Source organism: Oxyura jamaicensis, chromosome 1 (genome assembly GCF_011077185.1).
Source record: "Oxyura jamaicensis isolate SHBP4307 breed ruddy duck chromosome 1, BPBGC_Ojam_1.0, whole genome shotgun sequence".
Taxonomy (NCBI): domain Eukaryota; kingdom Metazoa; phylum Chordata; class Aves; order Anseriformes; family Anatidae; genus Oxyura; species Oxyura jamaicensis.
In genome coordinates this window covers 16,096,589-16,109,749 of record NC_048893.1, presented here as the reverse complement: position 1 = coordinate 16,109,749, position 13,161 = coordinate 16,096,589, and the positions used below count along the sequence as shown (strand labels likewise).

The 13,161-nt window shown below is 34.0% G+C and overlaps 1 protein-coding gene across 1 annotated transcript in view; it reads right to left on the bottom strand.

The window, feature by feature from the left end:
• Positions 1 to 13,161, bottom strand: part of TBC1D22A (TBC1 domain family member 22A) — a 175,064-nt gene that overhangs the window by 110,479 nt on the left and 51,424 nt on the right. Inside the window, exon 9 of the mRNA XM_035343577.1 lies at positions 1,192 to 1,301. Coding sequence (XP_035199468.1) covers positions 1,192 to 1,301 — 110 coding nt within the window. The remainder of the gene's footprint in view (positions 1 to 1,191; positions 1,302 to 13,161) is intronic.

Genomic DNA, 13,161 nt, shown 5'->3' with positions numbered 1-13,161 from the left:
AAAAAAGAAAAGAAGCAGCAGCAATGTGCTAAATAGTTGTAACCGTAATTTATTTTCTAATCAGCTCACTGAAAACAGCAAATGAACCCTGACTGCAACCATCTGCCTACTAAACATTGCTAACATTCTTTGTTGCCAGTGCAAAAGAGAAATCAACACCTTTCAGAAACTTTCACATCTCTATCAAAGGTCAATTTTGGTCCCATCATAATCCAGAAAGTCACACTGATTATTTTCTTGCATATATTCTGACTTTCAAAAGTCAGATTATGTTTACTTTTTAGTAAGATTCAAAACATTTGTCTCAAATGAGACAGATCTGAAAAACAGGTATTAGATACATACTATTTTTGATGCCTATTGCAACACAAAGCCCGTAAAATTTAATTCAGGTAACTTCTTTGTCAAGTCTGAAGTATCTACTTTACCACGCATCAACATTGCAGCATAAAGTGTTTCAAAATGCTAAATATCAAATACAGATGTTTGGACTACCATTTATCTATGCTAGATTGTATTGATTCCTCCTTCACTTAAATACAAGACATTCAGCTGTGTATTTACTATTACTTGTAGATCCTTCTAATCCGCAAATTTATGTGCCAACTAGTACGTAGACACAAATCCTCCACTCCAAGTCTGTTACTTGTAGCACTTAAAAAATTGCGTCCACAGTTACAGCTTCCCCGTGTCACAAAAAATCAGACAACACTCAGTGAAGTAGCAGAAGTATCAAGACTCTAACAGATGTTTTAAAAATATGAAGATAATTTCAGGAACTAACAAGATGTCAGTTGTTAAAAGGTCGCTATATCTATCACTTTAAAATGATTAAATATAGAAGCCAGCTTTTCGGAACCTCAGTGGGACTGTTTTAGTTGGAGACTTATGTAAATATTCTCCACAGTTGGTGACTGAGCTGTGTAACACGCCTCTAGAACTGCAGAGTTTGACTCTGCTCTAGCACATTATACTGCACTGAAATATGCAGACATTTTGATGAATAAAACAGTTGAGCAACAACTTCTTTTCTAATAGTATGCCAAACTTGCAGCAGATTTCTCCAAAGGAAAAATGTACTTCTCCCCTGTTTTTCATAGAAGTATTCTTTCTCAACAACCTTCAAGTAGTTCAAAGCCATGACATTAATCAGTTATCTCCACTACTTACAGACAGGAAAAATCAATTTACCTGAATGCCATCAAGCAACTTGCTCATGCACCAATAACTGTCAGCTTCTATGTTCTGCAGCACTTCTTCAGGCAGACTGGAAACATCAAAATTTTCCACTTCTTCTTCTTCTGTTTGAGGAAAAGAGAGAGAAAAAGACAAGTCAATGAAGTGCACAGAATAAATAAAGCAAGGATGAGGAAAATAACTGAAAACAAAGACAAGCACCACTTGTCTTCTAGTCAGAAACTTCAACGCACATTTACTTAAACAGTGAATAAATGAATAATTTATTGCTCAACTGTGTCATCTAATGGCTTTAAATGTTAATGAATACTTAATTTCTTGCAGACTGCGAAAATCTCAAACCATGCCTGGTTAACCAGAATTAATATATAATAAATTGCTTCATTCTAGACATTCTACACCTGAAAGAGGATTATCAGAAGCCCTCGTGCTATGTATGAACAATCTCAACAGAAAATCTACGTTTGCATCATACGCAGCAAAGTATGTTGCACATTTTGACAGAAGAAATCCCCCAAAATAAACATCATAAAAAGCCAGCAAAATGACTTAAAAGCTGACTATAGCTTTTCAAGGATCATTTGTTTGTTTTCAGGTAAGCATTTGGAATCTGAAGGAAATCAGACCAAAGGAAACAGACTATCTTTCCCCCCCAAAAAAAGATTCACTGGAAAAACACAGAACCTTCAAGGCTGTCTAACTCATGAAAATTGAGTCTTTCTGTTGGCACAACAAAATATTTTTTTAAAAATCTCTAATTGCTATGAATCAGAATTTTACCACTTAAGCCAGATCACTTGATTTTAAAACACGGCATCTGAATTAATAAAGAGTATCAGACACTAAAGAAGGAATTACTTCCTTTATACAACTGCAAGACAGGAGAGGATACGCACTAAGAGAACCAAGAATATGCATTACCTTACAACTCCTCTATTCTCTACCTTGTATCTCTGAAGTATGTTTTTACAGAAGCCTATGTGGATCTTTAGGTTGTCACATTTATTACGGAAACTTAAAGCATTTACTATTCAATTGGCGATAGCCATGAGCATTACACATATTACAAAATAATTCTAACATACAAGTGACTTTATCACTACTCACGGATTATCAGAAGCAAGGCGTTACCAATGCATTCTGGAGTGCACTGCCTGAGGAATCATTGTTTTTGGAATATGAAATGTTAATAGCTATAGGATGAGGAGATTAGGTTGTGCTAACGACATATTAGTTAAGATATTGGAAAACCTGTTTTGTGGAAAAAAAGATTATACCAGGGACACCATAAGTAAAAGCACGTGATGATCCCAGAGGTACCAGGACTATAAACAAGGCACCAGTGGTCAGTTACTGGCTATGAAAGGACTACCTCCTTTGCATTGCAGTACAGTTTTTAAAACCCAGATTGTAGCAGAAGACCAGCAAACAAGTATCCAATGTGTCCAAGATTCCTTATGTAATAAACTCAGATATAACAGAGACTTGAGAAGCAGTGAAAACCAAGTAGGAGACTGAAATATCAAGTTTTTTAATAACAGATCCTTTCACGAGGAAGAAACTCCTTACCCCACTTTAGCAGCATACTCTTAGAAAAGGAAGGGCAAAAGCCCCACAAATCATCATCATCTTCCTCCCAGCAAAAGAAAGCAAATTCTGACAATGCTCCAAGGGAGAACGGGATCAACACTGTCTGTACCTGGGAGGAAACGCTCCTTTCCACATCTTTCTCCTCAGTTCCCATCCCCTTTTTTATGAGGTTCCCTTCATTAAAGACAGACTTGTGTTTATTTCAATCCAAACGCCTCAGAAAAATATGTTAAAAGAAAAGTTTAGAATATTACAAAAGCCAGAAGGTTTTTTTTTCAGTTAGAGATGCTCACAACTGCAATGGAGATAACAAGAAGGCAAACAGATGAGCAGGAAGAAAAAAGATTATAAAAAAGAAAACTAATTCAGATTAGCCAAGTAACTAAGGTGATGTCCATTTGACAAAATTAATCCAAACAAAAATGCCAGTTCTGCAGCTCAAAAACAAGACAAGTCCCTTGCAAATTACCATCAGCGTCAAACTGTCCTTTAGCAAGCCTTCTGTAACTCAGAATACCCACAAGACGCTTTCAATTTAAGAAGGCAAGTTTCATGTGAACCTGTGCAAAATTAGTATTAAGTATCTGTCTATCTACCTCCAATATGCTCTGCCCTTAGATAGATTAAAAAAAAAAAAAAAACACAGACACAAATAACAAGAAAACCCCACAATTTTCAAAGAAGCCCGTTTTAACAGTTCAGAAATTAAAATCAAGGATATCAAGGATAAAGATTCCCTTTAATTTCAAAGAGAAAGACTTTTCCAGACAAAATAAATAAATAAATGTAAAAAAAATGATGTGTCCTGTACAGCAGGAAAAAAAAATAAGGTTATGTCCTATATATGCTAACTCATAAAAACTTTTTACAGTTTTACCATTTATATTTACTACATATTCATGTCAGCTCACTGTGTAAAGCTGCTTAGTACTTTTAATTTAGTTTTCAGAAAAAGGAAGAAGTGTGACTCGTTCTTCCTCTGCCTACCAAGGTCTAAAGTAAAACAGTAAATGAACCCCTATTCCTCATATAATTTATATAAAATTAAAGCATACATGCAATGTAATTCCTCTTGAAAGAAGCAATTTTCAGACACTGTTTCACTAAAGATTTGCAAAAGAAATGAGCTGACAACTACTTCGATGACCTGTTCCTTTGCAAATTTCCTGCCTTTGAGCACCTTTTCTTTTCATGATACTGCTATCACATTTCTGAACAAAAAGGAACTTACAAAACTGTAAGTACAACACCATAACTCTTCTACAGGTACTCATGAAAAGATAAGTAAAAAAAAAAAGGGGGATGGGGGGATTTTTATCTTGTTTCTCATCTTACTTATCTTAGCTCTTTCTTACCTTGCTCTTCCAAAATCTACCCTGTCGCACTGTATTCTCATACCAGGATATAAACACAAAAGCTCAACATACACCTAACCATCAAAGGTGGGCATCTTCACCTCCCTTCACAGCCAACACAGAAAAATAAGTAGTTAGAGACGATTATCTCACTCTAAACCAGAATCATAAAATAAAGCAGATGAATCACATCCCAAGCAAACCCTGTTTCTCAGTGTTAGCTGTAACTTGAGCTACTACATGACTCCTGCAGAACGCAGACCTAGGAAGTCTGAAATTAGATGAAATAAAACTTCAATGGCCCATCAAAGGACTCCCCAACCTGTGAATGAATGACAAGCATCAAGGAAAAATGATAAACTGCAAAAAAAAAATTAATTTGAGAAACAAGGTTGAAAGAAATTGGACAGCAAAGATATCCCAGTATTAATATTTTGGAAAAAAAATAATTTATAATTGTTCTAGCAAGAAAGCACCATCAAATCAGAAAGATTATGTTTCAAGAAAATAGAATGTAACTTCTAAGAAATATTTTCCAGTGTTTCCAACAATTCTTCATCATTACAAGTACGTTCACCAAGCACAAAAATGGTGTCAGAAATCAGCCTTTTTCAAAAGCACATAGGTCTGATATTAAATTCACTATTCTAGATTCTTATATTCTAGTATTCTTATATTCTAATATTTTATACTTATATTCTAATATATTTATTATTTTACAGAAAAAAAGAAATTGTATAATTTCAATAGAAAGGCAACTATTAGCAAAAAGCGTAGGTAGCATTTAGGAATCATCCAGTTCTTTCACTAAGAGTCCGTAGTTGCTAAATATACTTTCACGGACTGACATGAACAACTATTATGGAAATAAAAATAGCCCTATTAGGAAGTACTCGTCCAGTTTTCTTGTTCTCACTTTGCTCTCTCTCCCTTTGGAAGAGACATCCAAGAACATCACGATTTCTTGTGGCATATACTGGCTGATCATTAGCATTTTCATAAGCCTCTTATACGTAGAATATTTTTTCCGGATTTTTTATATGTTCTTTAAATATATGAGCTACTTCCAGTCCCATTTTCGTTCCCATTGTGCTCCTTATGCTTCAGAAAGAAAGTAGTTTCATCTAATGTCAGATAATAAAGTTTTGAAATACAGAAAAAAAAATCTGCTAATGAAATGTGTTAAGACACCTCCATTTATTTCAGCTATATGCTAGTAATCCTTACTGGCTATTAGTAAGGCAACTGTCTCAAGCTTAGCTTAGAGCTCTACATTCAAATTCTTTAAAAAGTCAAAATATGGAGAAATATACTAAGTTTTTTAATCATATTGGCTAAGAAGCATATTTTTTGAATACATTATATTAATCAGTAATTTTTTGAGTAAAATGTGGTATGTGGTGTCTCCCCACAAAGAGCTACATAGTGGAAGTCATCCAGATATGAAAATCTAATGAAGAAGGCAAAGTATCACGAAAGACAGAAAGTGAGCAAGAGTTCACTGACCTGAAATGGTTGCTGCATTTTATTATGGAAGCTCAAAATTGACTCTTGAGTATTTGAATGACCCATGCAACTAGTGAAATAAAAATAGGACACCAAATATAGAACACCTGTTTTCATTACAAGCTCCATTTAAGGAATATATAATTTGCAGAATATGCATAATGCCAGTTTACATATTAAGCATTTATTAGAGTAGGCAATAGTGCAAAATATTTCCTCTTCCATGAGGTTTTAAACTATCACTGCATATAACTCTTAGTGGGACAGGGAGGGAACTTTCTTGGATGAAGACAAACACACTTGAAATGTTTTCAAAGAAAATAGAAGAGAGCAGAAGGAATTAAAGAACAACAGAAGCAAAAATAACAACCTCAAAAGTACACGAGATTAGACATTATTGCAATTTAAGAACTTTGTTTAAAAACACAATCACATATTCTAGTTTTAGGTAACTTTAAATCTGTTTTCAGTGACTGAAATCTGAACAGGCAGTATCATAAAGATTAAATAACAAGAATACGGGGAAAAACAGCAGGCAAACATGTACATATATAAATAACTTGGGGGGGGGAAGGGGGGGGTAAATCACTGCATAAAAAGACCTGACTTCAAAGTCTCCCAGCAACATTTCTCATTTTCTTCAGTTTCCTGTGGAGAATTTTATCGTGTTATCTATGTAATTGTAGAAGACAGTAAAATAGTTGCCTGGAGGAAAATTGCTGTAGCATAGTCAATGACATACTGATCTGAATATGTGCATTGCTGTAAGCATGGAATTAACTATTCTTTACTGATTGCCATTGTACATTTCTGAAACTTCCCACAGTGTATAAAAATAAGTTTTTCTAAATAGCTTTAACTGGATCCACTCCCAAAGGCGATGATATAAGGATTAAAAAAAAAAAAAAAATTGAAGTATTGAAGTATTAATTACAACTAGTTACCCATTTATTTCCCAATGACAACAGAAAATAAACATGCCGAACAGAGGAAAATGGCTTCTATCCATTCAAAATAGGTTTCAGTATGAGGTTAAGCTTAGGCAATAAATTTGGTACAACTTGTTCAAATAGATATAAAGAAATTCATATCTTATCTCTCACTGTCTTTTAAATGCATTTAATTTTTTCTAAAAACTGCTTGTGAACTGATGTGTTCACCATGGGTAAACACATCTGCCATTACAGACAGATGGAATCATATAACACATATTTCTACATTAATTAAACAACTGGAAAAAATTAGCTTGAGAGAGAATTCTATTTATGAAGAAATTCTGTGCAGAAATAAACCTAAATACTGAAAACTCAGATGAGTTCACTAGAGTAGGAAGTAAGGGGCAAAATGGATGGTGGTATAAGGAAGATCAGAAAGGGGTAAAGCCCAAAACAGATCTGTTAGAACACTGATGACTTATGATTGTTCTTTACGTACATTTGGTATACAACGTAACATACACATAAATGTTAGCAACATTACTTCTCCAAACATCTTTAAATTGTTCTCTCTTGCAGCACTAACGTGTGCAAACTTAATTCTCACATAGTGTACAAGAACTGCCATCGATTTCAAGTCCAAACTATATAGCTGTTGCAATCACTTGCAAGGAAATTGTTACAACCTTATGCAGAGGTACTTCTCTGTATAAAGTTCACAGCATTTTGTTGTAATCTACTGTAGATGCCATAGCTTCAGATAGATTTACCTAAACATTACCAGCAAAGTAAGCAAATTACAAAATTATACAGATATGATTGCATTCGGAGGTGCACAACAATATCCCCACATCTACACGATCTTAAATATTCCACTTCAAACTCAGTTTTCAAAGACTTATAAAAGAGCTATTCAGTCATTGCTGCACTAAAGCAACATTTTTCTAAGGGGATCAGGACATAATAGAACATTTAAATGTAAATTGTTTCAGTAACAATTACCTAATTAAATATTTACATAACCACATCGATATCTTCCATTGTAAAAAAAAAAAAAATCCTAATTAGGTATTTATCTGATAGAAATAGCTTTTGAGCTGTTAAGGATTAATTACCAAAGAAAAAACTTCCCTGTCTTTGTGATACTGAAGTCACGAAGTTAACATTAAAAAATATAAAGAACCCAATCATCTCATCCATCCAGACTTAGGTAAACATAACGTTATTGCATTTTAAATATGCCCCTATTACAAGTCATGTTCTCACATAGCCTGTATTGTTGACTTGTCTGTTTTGACGCTGTTATTAATCTGACACTTGCTTTCAGTTCATCTCTTACAATTTCCTAAAGATGTAATAGGAAGCAGGATAAATACCTTTACACATCAGTATAAGAATGATGTTTTCATCGTTAATCATTTCACTTTATTAATATTAATTTTCCAAATAATTTTACAGTGTATGGGGAACGTTATAATCTCCACTGACCTGGAGAAGAAAGTAAATCACCTTCTCCAAAAACACTGTAGGCTTGATTACTTTGACCTAATTTCTAAGCTCATCAAAATTAATGGATGACCCTGTAAGTACTCTCAATTTGTTCTATCACAAAGGAGTAAATATTTAATATACTTATTCTCTAAATCCAGACCACATAACAGTAATCAGTAAATCATCCGGAGAAGCCCTTTAGTGGGTCTGCATGCTTGCCAGGAAGATTTTCCACACAGGCTTTCCTAGACCAGGTTTTAAAGGCAAAAATATTTTTCCCCACGAAGTAGTCCAAAGCTTGACATTAATTTCTGTTCATAACCCATTGCACACATCTACACAGGAATTGGCTTGGTTTTGAGAATGTTAAATTTATGTGAAACGCAGGGAAACTCTCAGCTCATGTTGCAAATGAAACAAAAGGCGTACGTTCCTCAGAGGCTGCTCACAACTGAGATGACAGCTCAATAGTTGAGATGTGAGAAACATAACAAGTATTTATTGCTTCACCAGCCCTACCACAAAAATAGAGAACCAACAAGAACCAAATAAACCATGTGGCACCAACAGGTCTTTGACCCACAGAACATGCATAGCAAAAATGCAAGACTGGCAGCCAGACTCCTACACAAGTGAGAAATCTGGCCACTAAATGCAATTTACACACACAAAAAAAAAGAAAAAAAAAAAAAAAGAAAAAAAAAAGAAAAAAAGGAAAAAGGCTTAAGCTTGATCCCAAAGTATGACATCACTGTGAGACAGCTGTATTCAAAGCTTTTAAGATGACAGCTCTTCTCAAAAAAAAAGCATTTCACCAACGAAGAATGCAACGCTCAGTGCATATTCTTCTCAGAGCAATCACTTCAATAGGTTTGTTGCTGTCAACCCAAACAGTCTGCCAGGGGGAAGTGGTGCGTGTGATACCAAATTAGGGGACTAGTAAGTAATTAGCATCCAATATGCATGACGAGCTCAGGATGCTGATGAGCACTTTCACAGAATGCCTGATAAGGGATTTTCCTGAGAAATTCAAAAGGTGCTTGGAGAATAGGAAATGAAAGATTAAAGGTTGAACTTGTCTCCCAAACCACATTTTTTAATTACCTAGTTTGTGCTTATCATTTAATTTTTTTTAAGCATTGAGCCTACGTATGCACATCCACACAAATATACAGAGCAGAGAACAAGAATGGGATGAGAGTAAACCACGGTGTGTGGTCAAACAAGCCTAAAGCAAGGCCCAGGAATAGGGTACAGAGAATACACTAAAAATATTCAGAGAATATTGTGTATTTTAGGGTATTCAGAGAATGCACTAAAAAACGTGAAAGGAAAAAAGGAAGGAGACAATTTTTTGTTGTTAATAACAAACACAGCTAAAGACAGGAATGACAACAGTCTTAAAATATGCAAAAATTAACTGCTGGAAATAAAATCATATCTACTCAGTGACTGGATAAAGTAATGGGTTTCAGCTGCAAGGAGAGATTTAGATCACCAGATACCAGCGGGAGACAGGGTGATGGGGGCGAGGGAGATTGCAGCAACAAACACACTACGCACGGCTTCTGGTGCCAGACTCCCTGCAGCACAGGACAAAAAAAGCACTATGTGGAAGTCAGCGTAATGCCTGTTTTCATGCTGGAAAACTTTTAAATGACAAACTGCTTTTCTCCTAGATACAGGCAATCCTAACTTGGGGTATGACATTGCCTGGGATAACATCTTCAAGTCCTTTTCAACTTCTACTGCACAATGACATTTTAACTGTGAATGTAGGATTTGTGGACAGGACAGAGGGCAGTGACTATGAAAAGACCCCGGAATTTTGCACGGCAACAGATCTAATAAAAAGAAACATGACAAAAAATTCAATTAAAATTTCTAAGATCAGATTCAGATACCAATACGCAATGTTATCTGTGTAGACAGAAAAATGACAGATCATTTTTCTCTTCAAAATAATTCCAAACTACCTTAAGAATACTGTAAAGAAATCTGAAAATTCAAAATCTAATTCTGCAGTTTTGTTGCATTCAGTGTTACTACTTATGTTCAGTGGAACTACACACTGATATTCCAAACTAAACTGATGCTTTTTAAAGAGTCCCTCACACTAATAAGGAAAAAGAATTGTATTTCATGGAACTCTACATAGAGCTGTTTACAAAAGGTACGGTTCATTCACACTTCCAAACTTCTAGTAACAGGAGAGTTACATTACAGTAAGAGAACCTCAGTCAGATGCAATGAAGGTTCACTTTGTCTGAACATCAGAAAATTTTCAGGGTATGGAATTACAGAGAATTTAAAAGACAGTCTATGTCTTTAGACAATGCTATTCAATACAGTAGCATTGTATTTTTATAATGAGAAATCCTTTAAAAAGAGTCTATAAATTAATATACAGATTTAAATAGGAATTATTTACTGGAGTGAAGAAAGCAACTCTATGAAGGCCAAAATGTAATTATAAGTTCTAAAAACAGTCCGTGTATCTGCATACGGAAGGATGAATTTAACAAGTATTAAGACTTGTTACCTGAAACTGTCAAAAAAAAACCTGTCCTGGACTTAATTACTTATTATTAAAAGGTGGTAAAAGAGAACTGATTTGAATAATCCCATCAACACCAATATGTTTAATACATTACATAGATATCTTTAACAAGGCTAAAAGGTTTAACTCGGATAAACATAAAAGTAGCAAAAATATCCAAGAAACTGAACGTAAACATAAACATTTTAAAAACGTCACAGGTTCAATTTTTTCAGTGATGAAAGACTGAAAAATGTGTCACTCTCAAGTAAGCTCACCAACAATTTGCATACAACAACAACTCAAAGTAAGAATAAATTCACACCCTCATGGGAAAAAAAAAAAAAAAAAAGTTTTAACCTTTTACTAGCATTCAACTGAACATCAAAATTAATTCTCAAACTAAAAGAAAAATGGAAGGCAGAGGAAATAACTGCTTTTCCATGACATCACAAGCCTATGATTGTGGTAGTTTGCTGCAAATCCAAGTTCTACAGTATTGGCCAGGTGTCCTTACAAAATAAGAAAGGAAGCACATCTTTTTCACTATATCCCACATCATTGCAGCAAATAAGGAAGAAATGCATCTAACAACCTTACTGCCTTATTTAAAACAGAACATACAAGTACCATCCACTACTTGCACTTTTTCCTTTTTTTTAGCACAAATTGCTAGATACTGAATTTTAAAAAGCATATTTGAACAGGAAGTACGCTGCAAAGGTGACACTACTTCTTATATTCCTTAATTTCTGAGTGCATTCCTGAACTATCTTTGCTGCAATTTATAAATTTCCCAGAGAAACTGTAATGTTTACCTGTGGGGAAAACAAACAAACTCTGCATGCTTTTATCATGATATTCAAACACATTTTTACATACTATCTAGGTATTTATCATTAAATGACACAACATGGTATATCCTTTCTCTAGGAAAAAAAAAAAAACACACACACACAAAAAAATAAACTCCAGCTACTCAAAAATAGAGTTTAGTTTCTTTTCAGTGTAAATCTTAGAATGAGAATGTATTTCTGTACAACTGTAATTTAACAAAAGTAAATTTTTATCTCATAATCAACCGAAGACAGTACATGTAAATCAGATCAGAAATATATCTTTAATGACAATTTATAGGTCAACAAATTGAGATAAATGTTTTGTTATTGTTGTTTTTTAATAAAAACCAGTCTGCTATAAAAGCATTAAACATTTCCTGTTACTATGAAACTGACTACTTAATGTTTTTCCCGTTCTTTGGTCATTGATTTTCTTAAGTACTTAAATTTTCACTTCTGCTGTACAATATCCTTTCTACAGAATATGGTAGAAATGCAAAATTTCAGATTTCCCAAATTAGTAACAAGCATAAAATCGCCCTGCTGATGACAAAAGATCAATTGCTTACAAAAAATGTTTTTCCTTCCCTGTCCATGATTGCAATGAAGTTGTATTTAAAAAGCAAGCAAAGCCTATTCAATTAAAAACAATTTCAGCAGACAGATTTCTGACAACTGTATTTGAATTGGATTGAATAGCATAAAACATTAACCATACATGTTATTTAAAATGAAAGAAAAAGCTGTTTATAACTGTTTAAAGTACTGAATCATCCTAATTTGATAACCTTCTCATAGATCTTAAGTTGCTACTGATCTGCATCAACAGTATTTGAATGTTAAGCTCCTAACAATTTGTACATGTTATCATTGCTTAAATAATTCCTCCTCTTTTAGCTTTTCTTCCTGTGAGCTTGTTCATAATAAACCCACAAAGTTGTGATATTCGGACGCCAAAAGCCATTAAAGTCATTTCCCAGTCTGTTCGAAAGCATGCTTGAGAAGATTTAGATCTCGAAGTATAAACACCTCTGTGCTTCTGCACTATAAAAGATGATCATTAATTATAACTGTATGGAGACCATGGGGAGAGTAAAAGGAATGCACAAGCCAAAACTAAAATACACAGCTCCCTTTGGAATACATGAGTCTCCCATAGTTACATTAATTGTAATTAACTTTCTTCTTCTTCACAATATTTTTCCTGTTTACACCTGCAGAAATCTTTTGGCATCTCTTCAATCTCATTTTAATGCTTCTACCATTATTCAAGTTTTTGTTTTTCATTTATTGTCATGATACAACATTTCCAGTTTGTAGTTTCAAATACAACACTTTTCAGCAAACTCTCACAACTTCCTCCCAGTACAAGTATATTAGTTTTGTAATGGTTTTCTGAAATGACACAGAATAATCCACAGAAGATGTTTCAGTTTTACCAGAAATGTATTGTTTTACAGTAACATTCATGTTATCATTTTCATTATTTATTTATTTTTTTAATTGTGGGAGTATACATCAAACATTACAAAATAACACACCTTTTTTAAACTTGGATGTGAAGGCTGGGCCACAAGTTGTAACATACTTAACAGCACTCTCCATATACTCTTTATTCAGATATGGAAGCATGTAGATTAAAAGAAAGAAGAAAAAAGAAAAAAGAAAGAAGAAAGAAGAAAGAAGAAAGAAGAAAGAAGAAAGAAGAA